The sequence below is a fragment of the Coccomyxa subellipsoidea genome (assembly GCF_000258705.1).
Source record: "Coccomyxa subellipsoidea C-169, whole genome shotgun sequence".
NCBI classification, from domain to species: Eukaryota; Viridiplantae; Chlorophyta; class Trebouxiophyceae; family Coccomyxaceae; genus Coccomyxa; species Coccomyxa subellipsoidea.
This window is the reverse complement of record NW_005178039.1, coordinates 1,213,625-1,237,874: the sequence shown is the minus strand read 5'-3', so window position 1 is coordinate 1,237,874 and position 24,250 is coordinate 1,213,625. Positions and strand designations below refer to the sequence as shown.

The following is a 24,250-nucleotide window of genomic DNA, read 5'->3' as shown; positions in this document are numbered from 1 at the left end:
GTTTTGCTCACACTTGTAAGATCATCGTAATCCTGGTCTGTCCAATGTACATGCTAGAAAAGACTGTCTATACCAATGCATACATAGGGAAGCCTTGAAGGTGTATTTCAAGAGGAAGAGGAACAAAATATTTGACGGTTTCCAATTTCCTTATTCGCACGTTTTGAGCTCAACAGGCTGCTTGACTATAAGACTCCTCATCAAATGTGCGCAAACCCTTCAAGTTCAGATTTGTGGTTGGCCATGTCCTCACGAAATTTCCAATAGTTGCATCAATGCCATTGGCCACCCGTACCTTTAAACCCGGGTTTACACCCAAGCAATTGCCCTATGCTATAGCTGAACGTGACTTATAGCTATAAGTCACGTTTAGAAGGGTACATGTGTGGCCCATGGGTGGCTTGAAATTATGCACGCGAAAAGAGGGGAAGGTAATCTGTTAACTCTTGGAGGCATGTCATTGGTGGCATGAAACCGTGTGCATGTGGGTGGGCAAGAGCCACTTGAGCAAAAGTGGCTCCACTCTTTAAGATGGTGTGTCGCCTGATATTAACAGAGAGTTGTGCATGACTTTAGCTAGGTTGCAACTTGCAACGCATTCGTTCAAAAATTTTAGATTGAATGAAGCAGTGCAAAGGAAAAACACATGTCTCTGACACAATTTGCATAGGCAGCGCGACCATGCAGGCATGCCAAGGGCGCTTCCATACGCAGTGTGAAGAAAAGCTCGATTGGAAGCGTGCAAATGGCAATTGATCCATCTCTCAAGATTGGCCCGAGCACAGGTCCACCGGATCCGCGCATCTCAAAATTAAAGATAGGAAGCCTTTGACTGAGCACATGCAGAGGCTTGCATCATCATGGGCATGATGCATGCGGCGCACATGCAACCAAAATTCAGCATCTCAAGGTCCCTTGGGGTGCAACACCAATATTGCTGCATTAATGTGCTGCATATCACTGAAACGTCAAGTCAAACACATCAAGACATCACATATTGCCTCTCCAAAAACTTCGCATTGCACCCCTCTCCGCAAACAAGAGACAGATCAAGCTATCCCAAAAGCTCTGTAGCTATCCCAAAAGCTCTGTACGCAAAAACAACTGAGCTTGCAAGTCCTCACTGAGGTATTTCTTGACCAGACAGCCAATCCAATCTGCTGGAAATCACTCGTGGCAACACTGGAGATCGTTGCCAGACATCTGCACCGCACTGCAACCCAGATAACTTGTGCAAAAACCCGGCAAACTGCCGTGGACAATTACTGCTCGTTCATCGCGTGGATGTCTCCAACACTAGAGCTGGTGTTCATGCCAGTGATGCCAAAGCCGGTCTCATTCTTCCCAACAGTCTCATAGTATGTGGTCGACTTGTAGCCGTCAACATCCTGAGCAAGAAGCAGCCCATCTTCAGCATCACACTGATGAGCCAGCCGCACATGCACAAGTGGGTTTGCAGACCGAGCCAGGTTCTTTCGCTGATCATCTGCACGAGTTTGACTGCACTGTTTCCAGTGCTGCCCCTTCATGATCTGTGAGACTTTCAGCATAGCAGATTTTGTAAAATGTCTGGATAAGTTTCGCTACACTATCCCTCCAATGCTGTTCCTTCTGTGATCTGTAAGAATTCAGGTTTTCTGCACAGAGGGTACTGCCAGCAGCTTGTTTCACATGCAATACTACATCCATGCAAACATAGGAGATCAATCTAGCACAGAAGTGCACGTGCAACAGCTTGCACTGTCCTGTCCGTCGTTACAAACCAGCGCATGCACAGACAGCAGTGTGAGGCAGGGCACACCTTGATGACCTTAGTGGTCTCTGTGATGACTGTGCCATCAGGCTTCTTGATGGTCTTGACAGTAGTGAATGGGCCTCTGCCAGGATCCTCGCTCTCACTGCGGCGCGGCTTGTAGTCCATGCTGGGGGGGCGCTTTACAGTGGGCTCCCTCTGTTCACCCAGCAGCAGTAATGGAGTGAGCACATGCATGGCGCTTAAGATTGAACATAGCACTGGGCTTAACAGCATCCTTTGACTCTGGCTGCCGACTTTTCGCTGCTGAGGAAGTGCCACAAGGCAAGCATACCACACAGCAATTTCCTACCTACTGTAAACATACGAGTGCGATTGACACCCCGCAATTTCACCACTCTGGCTTTCAAGGTCCCACAGCTGAGGCTGTACCAAAAAGCAAAGGCAGTGCAGCGAGCCAGGTGAAGTGCAGCACCTCTTCCTGCTCAACCAGCTCGTTGAGGGCGCCCCCCGAGTCCCCTCTCAGGAGGGTCTTCTCACCCTTCTGCTCGAGCGACTTGTAGTAGTTGCTGGTGGTGTAGCCATCATCATGATCAGCTGAAGGTGGGCCCTGCAGCAGGGTCAGCATCCCTTGTAAACATATTAGCTGACGTGAGGACAATATTATAGCATCTCCTCAGGCCAGACAGATCAAGGTCAGTCTCCTGATCACGTGTCTTCTGGCCCTCACCGAGGTTTTGGCTTGGTCAAGAAGCACCAACACTCACCTCAAAGGAACAGCGCTGCAACTGATTTTGCATCGCAGCCCTCCGACGGTCAGAGAATGACCGGCCGGCATCGAAGTCACCTGCAATGATATGAGCAGCTGTTGGGGTTCGTAGTGACCTGGCTGAACTCCAACGGAGAGGAACTTCGTGCTTAGTAAACCAGAATACGCAACGTCATGCGCTTTATGTTACTTAACAGTGAAGTTTTCATTGCCTCGTCGTTAATTCCGTTCGCAAACCTACCGTCGTTGGCCATTGTCACGGAGGTCGAACTGCTGGCTTCTTCTTACCGCCCGTGTCACGAGGCACGAGTGAAGTCTACGATATCAAGAGGAGAAAGAATCCAAAATTGCGTGTCTCTGACAGATTGTTTTGCAATGCCACAGAAAGGAGCCCAAAAAGGTGATATCGTTGCACGTGACGAAAAAAATATCTCTAGGGTTTTGCTTTCGGACCATCCTTTTCACCCTTATATCTAGCACGGCAGGGGGCATTAAAATCTTTAGTACCCCTGAACACGGGGCGGCACATGTCGGCACAGACCTCACGTGATTTATGAGGGGCACCAAGATTCCATTGTGACACATGACGCTGAAAAGAATCGATGGTAGGCGCCGTCAGCATCGTGAGCCACCCAAAAGCGCTGTTGAGGCCCGACGAAGTCACAGAGTGATTGGGTCCTAGGGATCCACCATCCCAGGGCCTGCACTGACTCGTGCCTTTGCACCGCGTGGTGGGGCCACCACCCCGATCTGGTCGGGATCAGGTTGCGACGGCGCTGACTAGTCGAAGAGTTACTTTGCGATCCAGAAGCAAGAAACACACAAGCAGGCTTTGCCCTTTCCATTTGTCAAACGGGGGAAACAACTTCCAAGGAACTTGCGCACATGAGTAAGCTTTTAGGGCTGTTTTGCGATTTTTGAACAGATTCAAGTAATATATCTTGTCCGAAGCAGATTTGAAACAATGAAATTTCTACTTCTTCTTGTGTTGGCGCTCAACGTTGGGGCTCTCCAGGCAACAGCGCAAAACGTTACGTTCAGGCAAGCAGTTCCCTGATGAGCCCTTCTCAACCTGTGCTATAATTTGCTGAATTGAGGGAGCTTTCGGAACAAGTTTTAATTCGGTGTATTGCGTAATTTTCTTGTAGCTTGACTGAAGTGCAGTCGCTTCCAAAGCGCTCTTCAGAGAGAAAGCGTCGCACATAGGAAGGGGGCATTTTTAGTGATATGGCCGATAAGAAGCCACTATTGGATGCTGGGAAGGTCTCACTATATGATCTAATTCCAAATTTTGCCGACCCTAACAGCTGCAGTGCACTCACCGCTAAAGCAGGTGCCCAGAAGTGAAACATCACCTTTTCCTGTGACGTGCGCAGATGGGTCTACCGAAATCCTAGCAGCATTCTGGACCCTGCAGCGATCGATTATGGGAAGGGCAGCAAGAACGGAACAGTCAACAGCTTCACCAGTGCCCTGGACAAGACCTATCAACCGCGCCTGCGGTATAACCACATGGCGACACTGGCGCACATGCCCAATGGGTCCATCATTGCGCAATGGCAGGTGAGAGCTGTTCCCCTAGGAATTCATTCATACAAGTGTGCGTGCTCCCTGCCTTGCTGTGCTGTGGCGTGCATGCATGTCAGACTTCTTTGTCTTCACCTTCTCTAGCACATTCCTATCAGATCTCTCCCTGATGAGCACTGTGTGCTGGCAGGCCGCGACGAAGTGGTTTGAGGGGGTTGCAGATCAGGCGATCTACTACGCCATCTCAAATGACCACGGGCTGACCTGGGGTCCCACACAACTGATGCCAGGAACACAAGACAATCTCCCTGCATGGGGCCCGGTGCTCTACTCCGCGGTGAGCCTTTCTAAAAAGATGTAGCCCACCATCTGGAAACTCACACTCATGCCTCCCTTCCTGGCGATAACTTCTGGCCTCTGGGATAATGTTGCTGGCTTCCATGGCCCTTTCCCTGCACATAGTGGAGAGGGCATGGCCTTGTATTGTCAGAATGGGAAGAGTTCCCAAAAGTGGCCTTTCCCTCCTATTTGACCCCTATGCATTTTACAGCACTGTCTTCAAGGACAATTGGTCGATGTACTTCCTATAAAAGCCTTCTCTTGTATGCATGTGACAGCTCGTAAATTGAAGAACGGTCTGTTGACACATGTGGGGGTGTGTGCGCAGAATGGCACCATGCACCTGTGGTTCTCCAGGTCGCATCAGCCCTGCCAGTGGCTGAGCGAGTCTGGAGTGTGCTGGGCGCCAGGGGGCTCCCTTATGTACCAGACCTCGGCAGACAACGGCACAACTTGGACCAACGCCACGGTGTGCTCCAGATTCTTACCCTTGTGGCCGCCCAAATACTCTATGCATCCTAGAAACAGCACGCAATAGCTGTAGCAGACATCATGGTGCTTGCCAGTCAGTGACTGCCCTGAATCCAGAGCCACTCCTTGGAAGGTTCCTGCACATGGCTGAATCGTCAACGTTATGTCAAGCACTTCAGCTGGGCAATGTATAGAGAGGTGATAGCAGGATGGATTTATTGAATAATTGAGCTGGAGAGCTGTTGGGTGGTGAGCGGTGTTGCTGGTGACTCTAAACAGGCGCTGGACCCCTGGTCTGCGGAGGGGGGCATTGCCAAGCTGGCGTGCAACGGGCTGTCGTTCAACGCGGCGGGCGAGTGGCTGCTGCCTTACTGGCGCGAGTTGGGCGGCGGGCAGCAGTGCCAGAAGGTGCCCAAGCTGCACGGCGTCGCAGGGGTGCTCATCACTGGGGACCAGGTATGCCTCTGGAGACAGACAGACTCCTCTGTCATGCATCAACATGAGTGTCTTAGTTGTGTATGACTTGACAGCAGAGGATGACTCCAGGGATCATTCATACCTGGACTGCTGCCAGTCAAATATTGCCTTCTTTCTGAGTGGTCAGGCAGGGAACAATGTGAGCTAGTGCCAGTCGCTATGTGCTGGACAGATCAGACTCACTCCCTGTAGAGTCAGGCAGGGGGAAAACATGAAAGTGCTGCCAGGCAATGTCGACAGCATGAAGCGGACTCCCCTTTGAGCCAGGGAATAAGCTTGCATTGCTGACAGTGCTAGTATGACAGCATGGTGGGGAGCAGAGCATTCATGCCATGCTGAATTTTGGTGCAGGGGAAGACGTGGAAGAAGGCGGAGGTGCCCAAGGACAACAGCACGTGGATGATCGAGAACGCGATCGCCGCGTACACGGCCGGGGTCAATGGGATGCGCATGCAGCTGCAGATCTTCCGCACGCGCACTGGCTCCTCGATGCAGAGCTGGTCCTCTGATGGCGGCTACAACTGGACCTTCCCCAGCAACAGCACGCTGCCAAATCCCAACAGCCGGGTGAGCCACCAGAATTCACCCTGGCACCTGTGATTGGCATGTCCCTGTGGCAAAGTGACCGCTCTGTCCAGTCTTCAGTGGCATGTGCAACATAGGGGAAGCGCCATCGATCAATTAGCTGAGGCCCGTTGATAAATGGTGCTTGCATTGAGGCAGAGAGAGATGAGAAAGAATCCAGTACATCCCACTTGCCAGAGTGCATGTGTGGGAATTTGTGTGAGAGGCACTGCATGAGAGGCACTGCATGGCAGTGGGATGGATTGTGTGAGGAGCAAAGCTAGCCAAGGTATGCTGATTTTTGTGTGTCGGCTGCACGCAGATGGACGTGATAGCGCTGCCGGACAATGTGCTGGTGACGGCGTTCAATGACTCGCCCAACCGGCGGTCGCCGCTGCGGCTGGCTATCTCCCGGGACGGCGGCCGCAACTGGACGCGCTCGGCGCTGATCGAGGACGAGCCCGACGGCTCCTTCCACTACCCAGCCCTTCTCTACGACGCTGTCCAGGTCAGCACTTATCTTATCTATCTATTAGGAATCATGTCCAGTGAAGAAGGGAACCGTCCGCGACCGGTCGAGCGGAAATAAAAACAATAGAAAGTTGGCAGGGTTGATTTGCTCATGTGCTTGATGACAGTCTTTTGAGAGTATCACTTACTTCACAAGCCTAAATCAGTTGCATCATGTGCCTGAGCCCGGCTTTGGCCTGCACAAGAAGGTGCAGCATGGTAGTTTGTCTTTTGCATGTTCTGTGCAGGACCAAGCACTGCTGTTCAGTGAATTGCCTGTGTCTGACTTGTTTGGTGCATCTGCGCTGCAGGACCAGGTGATGGTGATTTACACGGTCAGCTACCCGCCGCGCCTGGTACCCATCAGCCTGCTGCTGCCGGGCGATGACACATCAAAGGTGACAGCCTTTACCACCGCAGCGCTCTCTCCGGCCGCCGCTCTGGCCGCCAACTCGACCAAGTTTGCGGCGACTGTTGCGGGCAATGTTACGGGCAAGGCCGTGACCGGCCGGCGGCGGCTGCTGTCCCCCGCCGCGGCCCTGGCCCTGGGGGACCTGGCATATGAGTCATCGGCGGCTACTGGGCAGCATCACGTTGCTGCTCTCGAGGATGAAGGCTACATCAGTGTTCCCCACAAGCCAGGGTGCGAATCTCCCGCTGCATGTACAAGGAGAATATTTAATGGCAACCCATCTCTTGTATCTGAGAATTCACAGCGGTTGAGCCCCAGCTGCTAAATGTTATTTGCTGTGCTCATCACATGATATAGCGCCCCACTCAGAGGTCATGGCTGGGTCAGAAAAGATCCTTTTGTCTTCCTGTCAGCTGACAGGAGGAGAAAGTGGAGCATGCGTGGCCAAGATTCCTTGCAAAAGAGTGTCTCAAGAGTTTTGAGCTGGACAGTAGAGCTTGGGGTCTCATGTGGATGCGGTGTGATGCCCGTAGGTACATGCTGGAGCCGGACAGCCGAGGATTCCGCGAGCTGTCGCTTGAGGACGGCCTGCCGGACGGCGCCGCACGGGTCGAGGTAAGCTGCATTCGCACACGCGACCCTTCTGTTGTCATCCTTTTCCATGGTTGTGTCTGTCTGCATTGAAAGGCGCTGTGTGCATCGCTTTAGTGCATGACATTGCCAAGGCTTCGCAGTGTTGCTTTGTAATTGCCTGACCGCCAAGGGCAGGGTCTGCCTTTGGCATGCTTGAACTTTGTCTCCTCATCACGCCTCAAGCTTTGCCAGGGCGCCTGTGTTTCATCTTGCACCGCCTATCTTGAAGAACAATCAAGCAATTCTGAACGGTGATGGGGCGTTGCGAGCAGGAGTTTGGGGCGGGCAAGGTGGCGCACACCGAGGATGAGGGCCGGCTGCTGAAGGAGCGCTTTGTGAAAGAGCAGTCCAATTTCGGCCGCGTCAACTACGGCATGCGCGTCGCCTGGGTGGACCGTAAAGCCCTGGTCGCGGGCCACATCTTCCCCAAGTGATGCGCTGGAGGCCACTCCCTCGGAGACTGTGCCGCATCTGCCAGACACCCGCCAGTGGCTGAAGGATTTTTCACAACCCTGTAGCTGTGGGTGTATGGGTGCAGGGGCGTACCCTCACCCCTGCCCCTGGTCCCCCCGCAAGAGATCAGGCCAGAACCTGTCACCGGCCTGAGTTTAGCGAGCTGAGTGTTGTGGTATTTGTGTCCTTATGGATCACATGGGGACAGCGGGCCAACAAGGGAATGGTCCTGAGCCCAATAATCTTTTTCGTTGATGATAGAGCCCCCGCCGAGCAGCCGTCGCTGCAGGGCTCGCAAGTATGTCTCTGTTGACGGCTGCTGCACAGCGCCTGGTGTGGCTGCTACGGGCAATAAATATTTCACAGGACCAGTTGGGATTAGGTCCTGCCTGAAGCAGCTTGCACTACCATATGAGCTCGTCCGGAGTGGTATTTCTTTTTTAGAGCAGAGCTGCAGTGGGGTGCCATTAGGCGTCCCCTCAGCACTCCTTGCCGAGGGTTTCACAGTCTTTAGACATGCTGCAATTTGTCATAGCGCCTGGAATCTTGATCCAGAGGATTAGTGCAATTGATGGACATAACTGTAGGTCAGGCTATTGGCATGCTCCTCAAGAGCACCATTGAGATTGCTCATGGGTTGCAGCTTGCAACAAGATGACCACAATGCCCCAGATTTTTGAGAGGACACGTGTTAGTCGATCACTGCAATGCCTGTATGACGTTGATACCAGATTGATGCTGAGGTCAGCCGGCCCAAACTCGGAGGTTGGGCCAAAAGTTGAAGTTGTTTGATAGCTCTTTTCATGCCTGCTATCGGTGTAGATAGTGAGACAGTTTTATTCGGGCTTTCATAGATCATGTGGGACATTTCCCGCATGCCCCATCAAACGCTGTCGTGACCCCTTTGGAGGTAGATATCTGCACAATGTGTCCATGCTGCCAATTTGTTGTAGATAGTGTAGATAGATTGCCGAAGCTGGCTGGTTCCAGTCAGCAGCGACATTAAGCACCAGCGCTTGCGAAGGGAGAATGAGACAGAATAACTTCATAGTTTGCCACATTGGGCAGCATGATTCTTGAGTCTGCAGGGCCAGAGTTTGACAATATTGCAGGGCAATGCGCAAGGTCTACGTACATTCTTTATTTTGAGAATCTGCAGCGCAATTTGATTTTTGAAGTATGCCCTGTACAGTACCCATGCCGTGTACACTCATGAAGATGCCAATTGCAATGTAACGACCAATATCTGTTGAGATGCCTGGGCAGCTTGCGGTGAATGTTCCCGATCTCAATGCCTGACAAACTTTACATGCTTGCAGATGCCCGCTGCATGACACCATACCCTCAATCTCCCCAGTACTTGTACGACCCTAATCATTTATAAATGATCATATCGTCTTTTGCTGGCTTTGAAGTCATAAGGACCATATCTTGACAAGTAACTCCGCAGCATATGCATGTGAAATTCGCCATTCTCACTTGAAAAAACTAGCACCTCTAATTTACTTTTTCAGCAAATTGCGGTGGAAGGCACTACATTACTTCAAAAATGCTGCTTAAAGGGTGTAAAGTTAATTGTGCGCCTAGAATTGTGCCATGATCTCCTTCAGGCGCCTGCCCGACTTCAAGCTGCCTGCATCACAAAAGTTGCAGAACCTGAAGCTCGGCACATGCTTCATGTTCAGGGTGAAAGGTACATCCCCACTCTAGTTTGTGGGCACTTCAGGTCACTCATGGATAGTATTGGTGCCAGTAGCTGTGCTGCCAAGCATACAATTACCATGCATGGCAATTGCAGTTAGATTCAGTGTGCAGTTGGCAAGGCACCGTGGACCATTGAGAAACACAAGAAGAGGGCACAGAAGATCTGTGGCTTACTTGAGTCCACATGGACAACCAGGGGAGGTGCAGAGGCAGCTGCATCCTTGATGTACTTCTTCAGGGGCTCAACAATCGCATTCATCAGGTCGCTCTTGGCCTGCCACAAGCATCATAAAAGCTGTCACTTGCTGCCTGATGGATACTCTGTCATTGGCTCAGCTTGCAATGTCCGGTCCACTGGAAGAGTGCGCAATATCAAGTTGCTGTTGAAGGCCTTTATCTGGTCATCCTGGCCCTCATGAGCAGGTGAGCCTACATGCAATAATGGTAGACAATACAAACCCTTTTCATGACATTACCTGGAGAGGACTCGCAAGGACTGCTCTTGAACATGACAAGAGGACCTCAGAAAGAGGGAACCGACTCTGATGTAGACAGGACACAATAAGCAATACAAGATACAGTAAAATGCATGCGATATTAAGTGATATACGTCTTGTACGTTGCACGCATTGCATGAAATTGCCAGGCATTTATGCCTACATGGCGTTCGCGCTGCCTTGTATGTCTTCACTCAATTTTGCCCATCGGGGAGAAAAGAACTGTGACTGCTCACCGAGGGGGCCCAGATGTCTGTCTGGGTGCCGTCCATCATGGCAGTCATGAAGTCTGCTCTGGACGCATACACCACCGGGTCTCCAGCGCTGTACAGCAGCTTGCTCCAGCCGTCCGTGGTGTTCTTGGCCACCTTGCAGCTCGGTGTGATCAGCGTGGCCGGCGCCGTGTAGGACTCTGTGAAGACGGCCGGATCCTGCATGCATGCATGTGCGCGCAATGTAAGGCTGTGCATAATTTGTCTCCAGACCGTTCCCATATCACAACGGAAGGTGCACCTGTCTCCCTCTTGCGTGTTCAGTACACCCAGTCAGGATCCTGCATGGATGCGTGCGTGTGTGCATCTAAGAACACTCTGCACAGCCCAGCAAGTGCAGCAAAGAGTCGGTTGTACGGGTCACTCTGAATGTGCTTCCTTGAAAAGCATGAGCGCTCTATATAAGGCAATGCACAGCATAGGAAGCTCAGCCTAAAAGCTAGTCAAACAATCACTTTTCATGCCCCTTTCGTGAGGGATGCACAAGCATTCCTGCTCGAGTCACCTGACAAGGTATTTGTTCTTTTTTGGGACAAGGGACCGGAGGAATGATAACAGTTTTTCCTGCTAAGTTGTTGTAAACATAAGGTCTTAGCAATTAAAAGTCACAGGAAGGGTGCAGAGGGGCGTGCATGCACCTGGGAGAAACTCAGCTCGGGGGTCTTGCACACAAAGCCCCTGGAGGCGAGCCAGTCATCGTAGGGGTTGTTAGGGTTGGGAGTGAAATCAGTGGTAATCGCGCACGCCCCCGTCTCCAGGGTAAGGGTGAATGTCGAATATGTCAGGGTTGCCGGCACCACGGCTGTGTCATTCACAAACGCCTCGCTGCAGAACCTGCAGCAGCATGTTCCCCAAATTACTCTGCAAATCGCCGCTTCAACGCATCAAGGTACCCCCTGATGTGCCTTTAAAGTGTTTTATGTCTGATCTCCCCTATCTTCAGACATGCCCGACAATGTCTGAAGACATTCGTGCATGTCTACTGTGTCTTACAGGCATGTCTCAATGTCCCATCTCGATCTCGAACACCAGACATCCTCAGACATATTCAGACAGTCCGACAGGGTTGAGACGCCCCTAGACAGGCCCGGACAATCCTAGTCTTTCCCAGAGTGTTTGCTCACGTCTCCAGCCTCCTTTGAAATGGAAATATGGGCAAAGAAAGCATGCATAGGTACGACATGGGTGCACTGAGTCTGTGCCTCAGAAAGCAATGCCAAGTGCAAGGTAAATAAAGGTGAGGTGAGCTGTGGGGAGGGTGTGCGCACGGGGACTTTAAGTCGCTGACGAGTTTATCCAGGGTCTCAAGGTCGATCGTGGCAGGGTTCAGGTAAGTTCCGCTGCTGATCTCTATCATTGGCAGCTTGAACCCCTCCCAGCCAGTCTCCTTTGTGCCCAGCTCGATGTGCGAGTCCTGCCAGTGAAACATCTCATGCTTAAGAGATCTCATATGACATCTCATGCATGCTTGACACCTGGGAGTTAGATCATGAATTGCGGGTGACTTCACTGCCTTCTATGACTGTCACTGTGCGTAATCGCTGCTGCGGAACATGCTGGCCTTTGTCTTGAGATAGCCAATTTGGAGGTAGGAAACAAATGGGTGTTCAGGGAGATGACCCACTAACTTGCCTTCGCCAATGAGAGGGTGGTCTTGTTTCCTGGCAGCCAGTCTGCAATCTTCTGCATGACGCTCTGCAGGGTGGTGTCTAGCAAACCCAGCACTCCTGCATACGTGCATAGCACAAATACGCTCTCTTTGTGCGTACAGGACCCGACCCTGTATTTGATTTCTCATCAAGTTCTGCAGGGCTTCATATTCGGTTGCAGAACTACCTTGTGCTGAGTCGGCGATGTCAGAACCATTCACCACAGTCAAGCTTGGCAACGAGATTGCAGGTGTCGTCTCAACGGCATTGACGATACCCAAGAGGTTGCTGGCCAGTGCTGTCTGTGTCTGGTTTACCAAGCTCTTGTCTAGGAATGAGGTGAGCACGCTGTCCAGTCCTGGGGGCAAAGACAGCATTAAATTGAACGGTTTATGCATTTCCAAGTTGTAAGTTGCGGAGGAAACTTCGATCACTCATAGTGGATGTCAAGTCCTTGCTGCATCGAACCATACCCAACAAGCTGGGCTTACCAGCAATGGGATCGGCCTTGGACTGCGTGCTAAGCACGCTATCGGCTGACACACTATGGACAAACAAAGTAGCTACCAGGATCAAGACCACTTGGCAGCGGCTTGTCATTGCTTTCCCCCCTCGACTCATCGACAGGAGATCGGGAGGTCCTGGAAGCTGTCCCGCTTAGATGCTGCTATGAAAAACTCCAGTAACTTAGTTTCAGAAAATTCCTGTGGAAAGACATTCTTAAAGAACCGTAGTGCACGAGCAAGCAAGGAGTGCAAGGGCAAACCTTGGCACATCCGAGTTCGTATTGTGCATGGTTTCCTCACCCTTGACATTTTCATGGCTCACGTTGGACAGTCCTCCCACAATGTTCAGAAGACCAAGAGTCATGGAGTGGCATCGAAGATGAAACTTTGAAGAATGTGAGGCATGCCAGACGCCTTAGGGGCTCTCTGACAGAGCGAGGGCACGATGGGATCTGTTGTAGACCTCAAGAAGAAGGCCCATCTCTTGGCCCACACTGCATCAGTGCTGAACAGAAACCGTGGGGCAACTGTTGCAGCAGTTTTACTGATTAGTGGTGGTTCCTATTCCTATTATCTGAAGATTCTTGCCAATGCAGCAAGGAAGAGAAAGCACAAGTACGTCATCCTCATCTGCTTCGCAAGGATCCTGGATTGAAGTTGTTGAGATTCATCATTTATTTTGTGTATAATTCACGAAAGACACATGCATTTGGGCCCAGATGTGGGAAAGAGAGCATGCTTCACCCAGAGCGTCATGTATTCTAGTTCTACACACAGCGCACTAAAATGAGCATATGTACCCTTCAGGTCTCAAACAGTTGTGATTGGAAACAATGCAAAGAAGAGTAAGAAGAATGGGAAATCGGGCGACTCTCTCAAGAAGCTGCTCAACTTTTTGCTGCCCATCGCTGGCAAGCGCATCCTTCTCCTGCTGGGCCTGGCAGTCGTCCGCACCGCCTTCTCCAACAGGCTTGCGAGAATGCAGGTGAGTCTCCGTGTATATTTTTGCGACATCCAACAATAAACTGTCTCCTCATGCACTAGTGAGACTGTCATGGAGTCAGCGCTGAAGCTGTGTGTCTCGGGGGATCCCAGGGCTTCATGTTCCGCGCAGCCTTCCTGCGGAAGGTCCCTCTCTTCATCCGCAACTTCACAGAGAATGTAGTCCTGTGCCTGGCGGCCGCGGCGATAGAGTCGACCTCCAACCGCTTCCTCCAGCTGCTGAAGCTGGACTGGAGGAGCGTGCTCACCTCGCGCGTCCACAAGCAGTACTTTGACCAGATGGTGCGCCAGCACTGCTCGTTCCTTGTCCTTCTCAACTGCCGCAAACCGCTTATCCACATAGCATGGAGCAAGCGTCAACGCATGCTCCAGACTGTGTTCAAACAGGCACTGAGGGGTACTATCTTACCTGGGGATGGCATCAGTCTGGCATGCAAGCTGCCTTGTGCTGCTTGGCGGCACCTGAGTCTCATCCTCAAGCTATGGACACGGATAGCATGAGGCAAAGTTGGAGCAGAGAATAATTGCTGTGGCGCACCGCAGACGTACTACAAGCTGTCCTACGTGGACCGGCGGGTGACCAATCCGGAGCAGCGCATCTGCGAGGACATCCCCAAGCTCTGCGACGGCCTGGGGGACCTGGTTGGAGAGTGGACCAAGTGCGCGGTCGACGCCGTGTTCTACTCGTGGGTGCTGCGCAGCTACACGCGCACCAACAAGTACACCGCTGTGATCATCGCGTATGTCTTCGGCGCGGGGGCCATGACCGTCTCCATGTCGCCCAACTTTGGGCGGCTCTTCAAGCGCCAGGCCGACAATGAGGGTGCGTCACTGCATTATTTGTAAAAACAATTGCGTGCAGCTTTTTGAGCCATTCCTGCCTGTGTAGGGTTGCGTCGCCTTCCTTTCCTAGTCAGCCAGGTTCTGGATCAGAATCTGCATGCACCTGCATTGGGATACATCAGTGCCCTTCAATTGCCTTGGGATTCTGGAGAAGTGTATGGGAAGGTGTAAGGCTGAAGACTGGCATTTCTAAACACACCTTCCGATGGTCACTTCAAATTGTGATGAAGTGAGGAATGTAGAGAACCTTTGCTAAGGTGGGGAGTTAAATTGCAGGGTCGTACCGGCAGCTGCACGCACGGCTCCGGACGAACGCGGAGCCAGTGGCATTCTATGGGGGCATTGAAAAGGAGGGCAACCTCATAGTGAGCAAGTTCAAGGAGCTGGTCAGGCACCAGGTCAAGCTGCTCAACACCCAATGGCGCTTTGCCATGTGGCAGGTGCACACCCATTCACCATGCCTCTATCAGTGCGACAGTCTGGTTGACACCCCTCTTGCAGCGGCCGCACTTTGTTCAGTGCTTGTGTTGTATGCTTGCCACCTTGGCATGCACAGGAGCAGAGAGCGCCCCACTACCGGTCTATGCGGTTCATGGAAGTGAGTATAGGGGCATTCATTGGATGGTGGTGCATGTATGCGTAACCCTCTGGGGGACTCGAAGGCATAAAATGAGACAGATTGCTCAATTTCTTGGATGGGATATTTTGAGGGGCTGTCGCTGCATGCATCGCCAGGACTTCCACACCAAGTACCTGGCGGCGACGATGGCGGTGATCCTGATCATCGGCCCCTTCTTCTCGGGGCACCTGCGGCCGGGGGAGACCACGCGCGGACGCGCCAGCATGCTGGCCAACATGCGCTACCACACGAGCGTTATCATCTCGCTCTTCACCGCACTCGGCACGCTGGCCGCCTCCTCGCGCAAGCTCATGAAGCTGGGCGCCTACGCCGACCGCATCCTCGAGCTTGAAAACACCGCCAAGGAGATCTCCGCAGGTGCGCTGTGCAAACCTTACTGCGCTTGTCTTGCCAAGTGGTGCAGATCTCCTCTGCTCTGACCTCTGCATGAAAGGTGTTCTGCTGCAAACCATCCTGCGGGAACAGATGTGGTGTACCTGCTACCAGAGTAAATTCTTTGCAAGATTTGCTTGGCTGCAAAAGTGAAGAGTGAGGCACTCGTGTGAAGTTCACCCAAAGGAGATAAAAAGATCAGGGAGGTGGGGGCCCTTTATGATAGCTGTTGACCAACCGTCGGTGCAGGCATGAATGCGGGGGAGCAGGCGAGCCGCGGCCGCATCGAGGCAGCGGATGACGAGATCGCGTTTGAGAATGCAATGGTGGTCACTCCGGCGGACGCGACACTTGTTAAGGACCTGAACCTGCGGGTGCAGAGCGGCACCAACCTGTTAGTCACTGGGCCCAACGGCTCCGGCAAGTCCAGCCTGTTCAGAGTCCTCGGCGGCCTCTGGCCCCTCACTGCCGGCACGGTGAGCCCCCTCCAAAAAAAAACCATGATCGTTTTCCATGGATCCTCCGTACCGGCAGTAGCAGCAGCAGCAGCTCTCCTTGACGTAAATTGAAGGCTGACTGTGTGATGGCTTGCAATCTGCATTCCTCAGCATGTGCAAGCGGATCCCTTTGACACGATCTTAAGGCTAACATTGCAACGCTCTCTACTCCATCATTGCAAGCATCAAAATGTGCATCTAAGCCATGTGCATCGACGCTGCAACGTGATGGTTTGAGATGTGTGCATTTGAACAGGTAAAGAAGCCTGGCGGCCCAGAGGGGGGCCTGGCGCATGAGATTTTCTACGTGCCGCAGAGGCCCTATGTCACGCTGGGCACGCTGCAGGACCAACTCATCTACCCTGTTGAGCGCCTAGGTGCCACACAGACTTTCACTTGCACTTGAGCCCATTCTTGCTTGTGCCCATTGTATATGCCTGACCGCCCTACTCCTATCCATCTTCAGCTGGCAAGTGGTCTTGCACTTCCGCTTGTGAGCTGAAGAGATGAAAGCTGGACTGTCAGATTGGTATGGGAGGCATGGTCCATATCTGTGTCCTGATCCTGGGCACACTTGATACTGTTAGAAAGGCATTTGTTTATGTGCACTGCTGGCTGCAAAAAACGACTGGCTTTTGCAAATGCTCCCTGCATGTGAGCAGACAACTGTATCGATGCATCTTCTCTGGCTGACTGCCCTGCTTTTTGCTTCAGTCAACTCTTAAGTGGACAGTAAAAAACTAATCCAAGCAACCTCCTTGCAAAACGAGATTGCCAATGGCAAGATATAAAAGAAACCGAAGGTGGCAATACACTAACTATACCAAGCGGTTTCCTGAACATGTCGACTATATGTTGGCTGCAGTGAGCGAGGGGGATGTGATCCCCGAGGCAGAGCTGCGCGCGCTGCTGCGGGCGGTGGACTTGGAGTATTTGGTGGAGAGGGAGGGGGGACTGGACGCCGTTGTAGACTGGGGCACCCAGCTCAGCCTGGGGGAGCAGCAGCGGCTGGGCATGGCGCGGCTATTCTATCACCGCCCCAAATTTGCCATCCTCGACGAGTGCACCTCCGGCGTCACGGTGCGCAGCTACTCCTGCCTCACCCTTGTGTGTGTGCTTTTTATCATGTTGCTCCCATCAAGGTGAAAGTCGACTAAGTTCCACCTGTTTACTGCCTTTGAGAACAACAGGTGCTGCACCACCCTGCCTTACATGGTGAACAGCTTTCAGGCGGCTTTTTGTCCTCTGTTCAAGAGGTGTTCTCAATGGCAGTCCATGGGTCAGGAGACCTGGGAACTGGTATGTGACCTTTCGCTAAGCAAAAAGGGATGTGAAGCCCCGCTGCACGTCATATTTTCTGCCTGCTGGTGATTTACAGTAGCATGTGAGCAAGGGGTGGGAGGGATGATGACTGTGACGTTATGGGCGCGCAGGTGGACATGGAGGAGCGGTTCTGCCAGATGGTGAAGGAGCTGGGCTGCACGTGCGTGACCATCAGCCACCGCCCGGCGCTCATGGCCTTCCACGACATCGTCCTCGCGCTCGACGGCGAGGGCGGCTGGTCCCTGCACCGCGGCGCCCGCGGCCTCTCCTCCGAAGAGGGCCACGCCAAGCCAGGTGCCTGCCTGTTTTACTTATTTATCGTGGGAAAGCATATGCCAGTGTTGGTAGTCTAGCTTCTAGCCTAAGGGGGGCGGTGCCTGAGCACTTGCCGCGCAGCAAAGGATCCATTGCCCACGCACAAATCTTATGAGAGCCCACATTAATTTAAGCTGTGAAAGATTGGAGATTATGTAAGTGTGCTTTGCACATCGGACAAGGCCCCGGCAAGCACATCAGGTGCATCACTCAACTTGCAAAGTATTGCGGTGAAATGCGTGCTTCCATGGGGCAGGTGCCGCATTGCGGAGCGGCGGGGGCGGCAACTCGCGCGGCACGGACGCGGCGGAGTGCCTGGAGGGGCTGCAGAGCGGGCTGCCGCAAAAGGCGGCGGCTGCCGGAGGTAACATCATCGCGCGCGCGCCGGCCTTCGACCCGGCGCGCGATCTGGCGATCGTGCCGCCAAACCTGGCGCTGCAGCCGGCGCGGCTGAGCACGTGGGCGCGCTGGCGCACCGTGCTGCGCGAGCTGCTCGGCCGCGGCCGCGGCGCCTCCGGCCAGCTCAGCGCCATCCTGGTGCGCCGGACCTGACCTGACTCACATTACCTCTATTTTAGAGCTTTCATATTTTTAAGCTCTGATATTTTGATTTTAGCCATGCTCATGCTTAAGCATTTGATGTTACCATGCTCATGCTTAAGCATTTGATGTTACCATGCTCATACTTAAGCATTTGATGTTACCATGCTCATGCCTAAGCATGGTATTTTCAACATGTTGAAGGAGTCTGTATTCTCAAAGTGCTTCGCATGCGCCTGTTGATAACGGCATCACCTTCGGTTCAGTGTAACCACAAATTGGTGGGCGCTTGGGAATAAGCCGCTGAATCTCTGAGTAAGTACTGAGTTGGACTGATGCGCACACAGGTGGTGGTGTCGCTGCGGTCGTTGCTGCAGGACCGCATGGCTGCGCTGAATGGGCGCACGGTTGAGTACGTGCTCAAGCAGGACAAGGCCGCCTTCGTGCGCCTCATTGGCCTCTCCGTCGCACAGGTAACCCCCTTCACTTGCCCCCGAAGCTTGCCAAGAGCCCATCAGACCCCGTAAATATGGTGCAGAAATTCTCCAGTCTGCAATCGCACAGGTAGGGCATGTGGGGTGGCATGCAAAAAAAGGAATCTTGTCACCCCATCTTGTGTTTGCGACTTAGGAATTTCCAGGAATACTTGCGTAAAAAAGCTACCCTGCTTGATGTGGTGGTGACGCGTGTATCTACTCTTCTATGCAGGCGCTGGCGTCGGCGATCTTGGCTCCGTCGCTGCGGCACGTGGCGGACTCGCTGGCGCTGCACTGGCGCAAGCAGCTGACGGCCGTGACTCACAAGCGCTACCTCCAGCGCATCAATTTCTACACCGTCTCCAACCTCGCCGGCATGCAGGTCCGCCTCCACCTCTTTTCTTCATCCCGCAGGAAAGCACATGCGCAACGTCCCACTGGCCCGTCTTTCACACTGGAAAAAGCTGATTGGGTCTGAGGAAAATTGGCTTGGTGGCACCACCAATGCACATGGCTTGGAAATCCGCTGTCCAATCAGCCGTCACATGTTTGTCTTTTGTTTGCGCTCAAATATGATCACTGCTACCAGCATTTTGGCTCGCCGAAAAAACACTGGACCTCCAGCTGGCCATGCACAGCGCGCCTGAACAGGCATGGCACGGCACGGCGCTGTCTGAAGGGGCGTGCCTATTGATTTGATTATTTACCAGTCTTTTCAAATCTCAAATTTCAAACCGAAAATGTCCATTTTTTGCGCAGGACGTGGACCAGCGGCTGACGCGTGACGTGGAGCGATTATGTGATGACCTGTCGGCACTCATTCCCAGCCTGGTCAAGCCAGTGGTGGACATCGCCTGGTTCAGCGTGCAGCTCTACCAGCTGACCGGCCGCCGCGGAATGGCCATCCTCTACCTCTACGCCTTCCTCGGCTTTGGCGCCCTCTCCGCCGTCACCCCGGACTTTGGCGGCCTCGCCCGCAAGGTGCCTTTCATTGCCGTATTCCTTTTTGGCCTCTCTATGGCCCCCTCCTGGCTGCCTGCAGGTTGTTGCTGAAGGATGCGATCTGCTTGGCCTCTTTACAGTGTCATGCTCTCTGGGATTAGCTCTTCGCTCCTGAAGAGCGCTGGAATAAGACGTCCTGTTCCCTGTGCACCAGCAATCCATGTTTGGGCCGCACCACATGGGCAAAGTGAGAAGGATGTGCTTGGTCTGACTGGCATTCCACGGAGCCAGGCGCCTGTCCTGTTTTCCAGGGAAAAATTCTTGACACCTGAAGGAGCGGATGTACCATGCCCTGCGCTGCAGCCGTCGCTCTTCGAGGCAGCACTTGGGCAGATGTTGAGCAGTGCATGTGACTCTTTTGCGCATGCATGGCGCAGGAGTACTTCCTGGAGGGCGCGTTCCGCAACATCCACACGCGGCTGCGCACGCACGCGGAGAGCGTGGCCTTCTTCGGCGGGGGCGCGCGCGAAGGGTCCACAATCGCCACCGTCTTTGACAGCCTGCTCGCCCACCTGCGCTCAGTCGTCGACGTCAGGTGTGGCTTTCACCTGTCCAGCACCGTTGTAGCCTTATTGATTGTCATCGTCTGCTGCCTTTGCCGCAGGTCAGCAAGGTTGCTTTTTACAGCTGCACTAGATGTTTGATCTCAAGGTTTGCAGGTGTCGCTTGTAAGCTTGCCTGTTGTGCGGCGGTGGCAGCAGAATGGCGATGGGGCCAACAGAGCGAAATAGGCCAATATGCCGCTGGGGCAGCATATTATCAAGTCTGCCGACCTCTTGGCACGGGTTCCTGCTGCAGAAGGCTTGTGATGCAGAGTGTTGCTGTAGATGTTTCCACACGCTATAAGGTAGGGGATGGCAACCTGGTGAACATTTGTGTGTGGATATTTAGGGCATCCTTCCCATCACTGGTTGCAGGTGGCTGTACTCTGTGGCGGATGATTTCTTCACAAAGCAGCTACCGCACAATGTCACCTGGGGCCTCACTGTGCTGTATGCGCTGGACGCCTCCAAGGACCTTAACGACCTGGCTGCACAGGTGGGAGCCACGGCCCACAGCCAAAAACACTCGTGTTCTATAACGCTTGAGCCTGCACATTGCTCTGCATCGTGGTGTCAACCCTGGAAATGCAGTTGTATCCCCAAAGACCTCTTGACCTGGCTGCACGGGTGGGACCACCAGCCCGGAGCCTCTTCTACACCTAAGCTTTTCAATGCCTCTGTAATCGCCAGTGTGGTGACTCATTGCCAGCGGCAATGGTGTCCCAGCTGCTTGACCTGCTGAGACAGGGCCTGGAAGCTGGCGTGCCCTTTGGGTCTGTGCTTACATGCTGCCTTGCCTTCTTTTATGTTTGGAATAGAAGTGACATCTTTGGGGTGTGATGTCGCAGGGGCAGCTGGTGAATGACATGCGCTACCTGGCGTCCGTAGTGACGCAGTGCTTCACCGCCTTTGGCGAGCTGCTGGCACTCAATAAGCGCTTCGCTGAGCTCAGCGGCGGAATCACCAGGTTTGTACCATCTCCCTTCTCTACCTTCCATCCACCGACACCGCATATAGTACATGGCTGAACTAAATCAATTCATCCATCTTGATGGCGTGTCAATGCGGCGTCGGCTCTTCTGCTCTATTTAGACCGCACAACACCATGTGGTGCCTTCAAGTATCTGTTTGAGCCTGCCCAAAACGACATAAGAAGAGCCAGCAACTCTGCTCCTGCATGCACCCAATTCACGACTCCTGGCCATTCCAATGTTCTTGGCACACCCCACAACCCATCAAGCAAACGCTCGTGTTGCGGACACACTTGTCCCCTTGCTGAGCAGTTGTGTGGCGTCATGCAGGGTGTCAGATTTGCCCATGTGCGGACATGTTTGCCTAAGAGATGCAGGGTGTCAGAGAGATGCACATCTGCACTTGTGTAATGTAATGTTATGCAATGTTTGCCTGACGGGGTAATTATTCGTATTGTGCAGGGTGTCGGAGATGTTGGAGGTGGTGCAGAAGGCGGACCGGCTGCACGTGGAGGAGAACCTGGAGCGCTCCATGAGCGCCAGCCCCGCCTCGGAAAACCAGTCCATCATCCAGTTCAAGGACGTGCGCACCATGCTATCTCATCCTGTGATCCATATCTCTATCTTTTCTACCCCTTCTTTCTCAGTCATTGTCCTGGTGCCTTTGTGCACACAGCAGTGAGCTGGATGACTTAAAGCTCAACACACCTGTATAACTGCACTTTATGTTAAGAAACGGTCATAAGGAATAAATCTTCAGTCAAATGTGTCATTATGTTTGTATCTGACAGGTTCTGTGTGACATAATCATTTTGCTACTTGGTTCGTCCTCCGTGCAGCTGCAAAGTTGCGATGTGTGCGCAGGTGGACGTGGTGACCCCGAATGGCAAGCTGCTGGCGCGGCGGCTGAGCCTGCTGGTGCAGCAGGGGCACAGCGTGCTGGTCACGGGCCCCAACGGCTCGGGCAAGAGCAGCCTCTTCCGCATCCTGGGCGGCCTCTGGCCCCTGACGGCCGGCGCCATCCGCCGCCCCGGCTCTGCCGACGTGGCCGCCTCGCGCCACATCTTCTACGTGCCGCAGAAGCCCTACACCACCATCGGAACCCTGCGCGAGCAGGTGCCTCTTTTGCCCTTCCACCCCTCTTGCCCAGGGGTCTCTAAATTAATCATGTGGTGTTGTTATGTTGAGTTCGAGTCTTCTCCGTTGCCTCACCGCCTGCCGCGCTTGCCAGCCAGTGTCGCATGGCACGCTAATCCGTTAGATCAGCTAGGGGCCGGGATGTCTGGTCTTACCCTTGATATGGTTACTGACACTCTTCAGGCATGAGGTGTGAAAGACTTCTGAGGAATGCCGCAGCTCCCGTAAAATTCCCACTGCCTGAGGTGTTGAATGCTGTGCAAGGCAGAGCAAGAAGCATCCTTCCGTGTAAATTGACCGTGATCTGCCCGTTGGCATGCTTACTGATGCTCCAGGCTTCATCTGTGCGTCTATAATTATGTCATTTCATTTTAATTATTCATTTCATTGAATGTAATTTCATGGCCCGCCCAGGTGGTCTACCCGCTGAGTGTGGCGGAGGCGGTGGCGATGGAGGGCGAGGGCAGCGATGCAATAGAAGCGGCCGCGATCCTTGACGCTCGGTTGGACGCTCTGATGGGCGTGGTGCGGCTGCAGTACCTGGTCGCGCGCGAGGGCGGCTGGGGCGCCGTAGCAGAGTGGGGCGAGACCCTCTCCCTCGGTGCGCTGCCGCTGCTTTGTTGAGACAGAAGTGCCTGATCACAAATCAGTCCCTACTTGAGGACTTGTAGGGTCTTCGACTAGACAGCAATTGAGGACCCTAGATGTGCCTGGTACTTGTAGGGTCCTCAAAAGTAGCCCACACGGCTCTGCCGGATGCTTGTGCATGTGCAACGGATTCCGTAGAGGCAGGAATGCCAAGTCCAGTAGGAGACTTGGTGAGGATGTACTTGTTGGCGTAGCCCGGCAGCATGGGACTGCTTGATCTAGAGTTCCATGTTGCCCTGTTTATTTTCATCGTATAAGAAACAAGAATTGCAGCACTGTAGTGATAAGGTGTGTGCTGCGGGGCTGCAGGCGAGCAGCAGCGGCTGGGCATGGCGCGGCTGTTCTTCCAGAACCCCAAGTTTGGCGTGCTTGACGAGTGCACCAACGCTACCAGCGTAGACGTCGAGGAGCATCTGTACAGGTCTGTCTTTCTTCCTCTGCCCATACCTCATCTGGACACTTTTCATCTGCCAACTCCTGCAGGCTAAAGACTGCCACCTGCCGGAATTACTATAGAGCTCCTGTCCCTGGCACAGCAGTCGAGTGCTCACAGAAAGAGACTTCTGGCACTTGACCGCAGGCTCCATGCAAGTCCTGCAATGAGCTAGGATGCTTGCACAGACAATGACAAGGCGTGGTGTGTTCTGGTGCAGGCATGCTGCGGAGCTGGGCATCACCCTGATAACGATAACACAGAGGGCGGCGCTGCTCAAGTACCACTCAGTTGAGCTGCGCCTGATTGATGGCGAGGGGGACTGGCAGCTGCGCACCATTGTGCCCGAGGACAGCTGAGCATCGGCCGTTGCAGCTGTTGCAACGCAGCAAAGCAGTCTGTCCTGTATTCTGTAACATTGCAGACTCTTATGCCAGGCAGTGACACTGCAGTGTCTCAGTGTCTATTGTGGTGCTTCTGGTAGCAGCGCTGGGAGCAGCCTGAATGTATGATATCTGTTTGCGTGCATGCAGCTGATTTGTGGCCACCCTAGAAGGCTCAGTTGCTTCGGCTTCCTATGTGGAAAACTTAGCTGTGGTGAGGGCGTTTGGGACATGGTATATATGCGTGAGGCAGTTGTGCAACTGAGTAAGCAATCCAGCGGATCGAACCTGAGGATGTTGTAGATTGAATCAAGCCATTGCATCTGCCATTACTAATTATTGCAAGACCTTTCTAAGCAATACAAATTGGCGACTGCCAAAACTCGCCCAAGTTCTCATGTAGGCGAATACACTGAAGCTATGGGCACGCAAGCTCACTTGAAAAATGTCAAATCCACACATGAAGCAGCATCTACTCTCGCCAAAGCATTCACACCAAATATTCAGAAAGAAATACATTCAGCACCCCTTTATAACTGCATCCATAAAGCAGAAGTGTGAGAAGGCGGCATTCTGCAACATCAGCTACT

At 53.2% G+C, this 24,250-nt stretch overlaps 4 protein-coding genes across 4 annotated transcripts; 2 read left to right on the top strand and 2 right to left on the bottom strand.

The window, feature by feature from the left end:
* Nucleotides 1-796: 796 nt before the first annotated feature.
* Nucleotides 797-2,880, bottom strand: COCSUDRAFT_65145 (hypothetical protein). The gene is made up of 5 exons (XM_005649677.1): nt 2,764-2,880; nt 2,521-2,600; nt 2,229-2,363; nt 1,802-1,951; nt 797-1,388 (listed from the first exon to the last, which is right to left on the bottom strand). The coding sequence occupies exons 1-5, from the start codon at nt 2,774-2,776 to the stop codon at nt 1,263-1,265; spliced, it is 504 nt and encodes a 167-aa protein (XP_005649734.1). The 5' UTR covers nt 2,777-2,880; the 3' UTR covers nt 797-1,262.
* A 252-nt stretch (nt 2,881-3,132) lies between these two features.
* On the top strand, nt 3,133-7,889 carry COCSUDRAFT_46628 (neuraminidase; the record flags this gene model as incomplete). The annotated part of the gene is made up of 10 exons (XM_005649676.1): nt 3,133-3,563; nt 3,899-4,085; nt 4,240-4,386; nt 4,717-4,857; nt 5,139-5,315; nt 5,688-5,903; nt 6,223-6,408; nt 6,722-7,053; nt 7,356-7,437; nt 7,728-7,889. The coding sequence occupies exons 1-10, from the start codon at nt 3,487-3,489 to the stop codon at nt 7,887-7,889; spliced, it is 1,707 nt and encodes a 568-aa protein (XP_005649733.1). The 5' UTR covers nt 3,133-3,486.
* Nucleotides 7,890-9,199: 1,310 nt separating this feature from the next.
* Nucleotides 9,200-12,727, bottom strand: COCSUDRAFT_46627 (hypothetical protein). Its single transcript, XM_005649675.1, has 8 exons — nt 12,522-12,727; nt 12,218-12,388; nt 12,014-12,108; nt 11,650-11,795; nt 11,020-11,215; nt 10,346-10,540; nt 9,787-9,886; nt 9,200-9,541 (listed from the first exon to the last, which is right to left on the bottom strand). The coding sequence occupies exons 1-8, from the start codon at nt 12,649-12,651 to the stop codon at nt 9,492-9,494; spliced, it is 1,083 nt and encodes a 360-aa protein (XP_005649732.1). The 5' UTR covers nt 12,652-12,727; the 3' UTR covers nt 9,200-9,491.
* Nucleotides 12,728-12,895: 168 nt separating this feature from the next.
* COCSUDRAFT_65142 (hypothetical protein) lies at nt 12,896-24,042 on the top strand. The gene is made up of 22 exons (XM_005649674.1): nt 12,896-13,151; nt 13,344-13,521; nt 13,632-13,820; nt 14,082-14,361; nt 14,658-14,821; nt 15,117-15,378; nt 15,643-15,869; nt 16,147-16,267; nt 16,756-16,970; nt 17,324-17,507; nt 17,785-18,065; nt 18,416-18,541; nt 18,777-18,926; nt 19,304-19,525; nt 19,924-20,081; nt 20,464-20,584; nt 20,937-21,055; nt 21,522-21,642; nt 21,924-22,175; nt 22,611-22,797; nt 23,154-23,265; nt 23,498-24,042. Exons 1-22 carry the CDS (start codon nt 12,982-12,984, stop codon nt 23,634-23,636), a joined length of 3,978 nt encoding a protein of 1,325 aa, XP_005649731.1. The 5' UTR covers nt 12,896-12,981; the 3' UTR covers nt 23,637-24,042.
* Nucleotides 24,043-24,250: the final 208 nt, after the last annotated feature.

Bases quoted from the DNA above. Each gene is read 5' to 3' on its own strand.
- COCSUDRAFT_65142 (XM_005649674.1), top strand. From the start codon at position 12,982: ATGGGATCTGTTGTAGACCTCAAGAAGAAGGCCCATCTCTTGGCCCAC. The intron at 13,821-14,081 runs GTGCGCCAGCAC...GGCGCACCGCAG, and splicing joins AGCAGTACTTTGACCAGATG to ACGTACTACAAGCTGTCCTA. The intron at 14,822-15,116 runs GTGCACACCCAT...ATGCATCGCCAG, and splicing joins GGCGCTTTGCCATGTGGCAG to GACTTCCACACCAAGTACCT.
- COCSUDRAFT_65145 (XM_005649677.1), bottom strand. The intron at 2,364-2,520 runs GTGAGTGTTGGT...ACCCTGCTGCAG, and splicing joins TGCAGCGCTGTTCCTTTGAG to GGCCCACCTTCAGCTGATCA. The intron at 1,389-1,801 runs GTGTGCCCTGCC...CTTCTTGCTCAG, and splicing joins AGACCACTAAGGTCATCAAG to GATGTTGACGGCTACAAGTC.
- COCSUDRAFT_46627 (XM_005649675.1), bottom strand. From the start codon at position 12,651: ATGAGTCGAGGGGGGAAAGCAATGACAAGCCGCTGCCAAGTGGTCTTG. The intron at 12,109-12,217 runs GTAGTTCTGCAA...GCACGTATGCAG, and splicing joins CATCGCCGACTCAGCACAAG to GAGTGCTGGGTTTGCTAGAC. The intron at 9,887-10,345 runs GTGAGCAGTCAC...TGCTTGTGGCAG, and splicing joins CAGACATCTGGGCCCCCTCG to GCCAAGAGCGACCTGATGAA.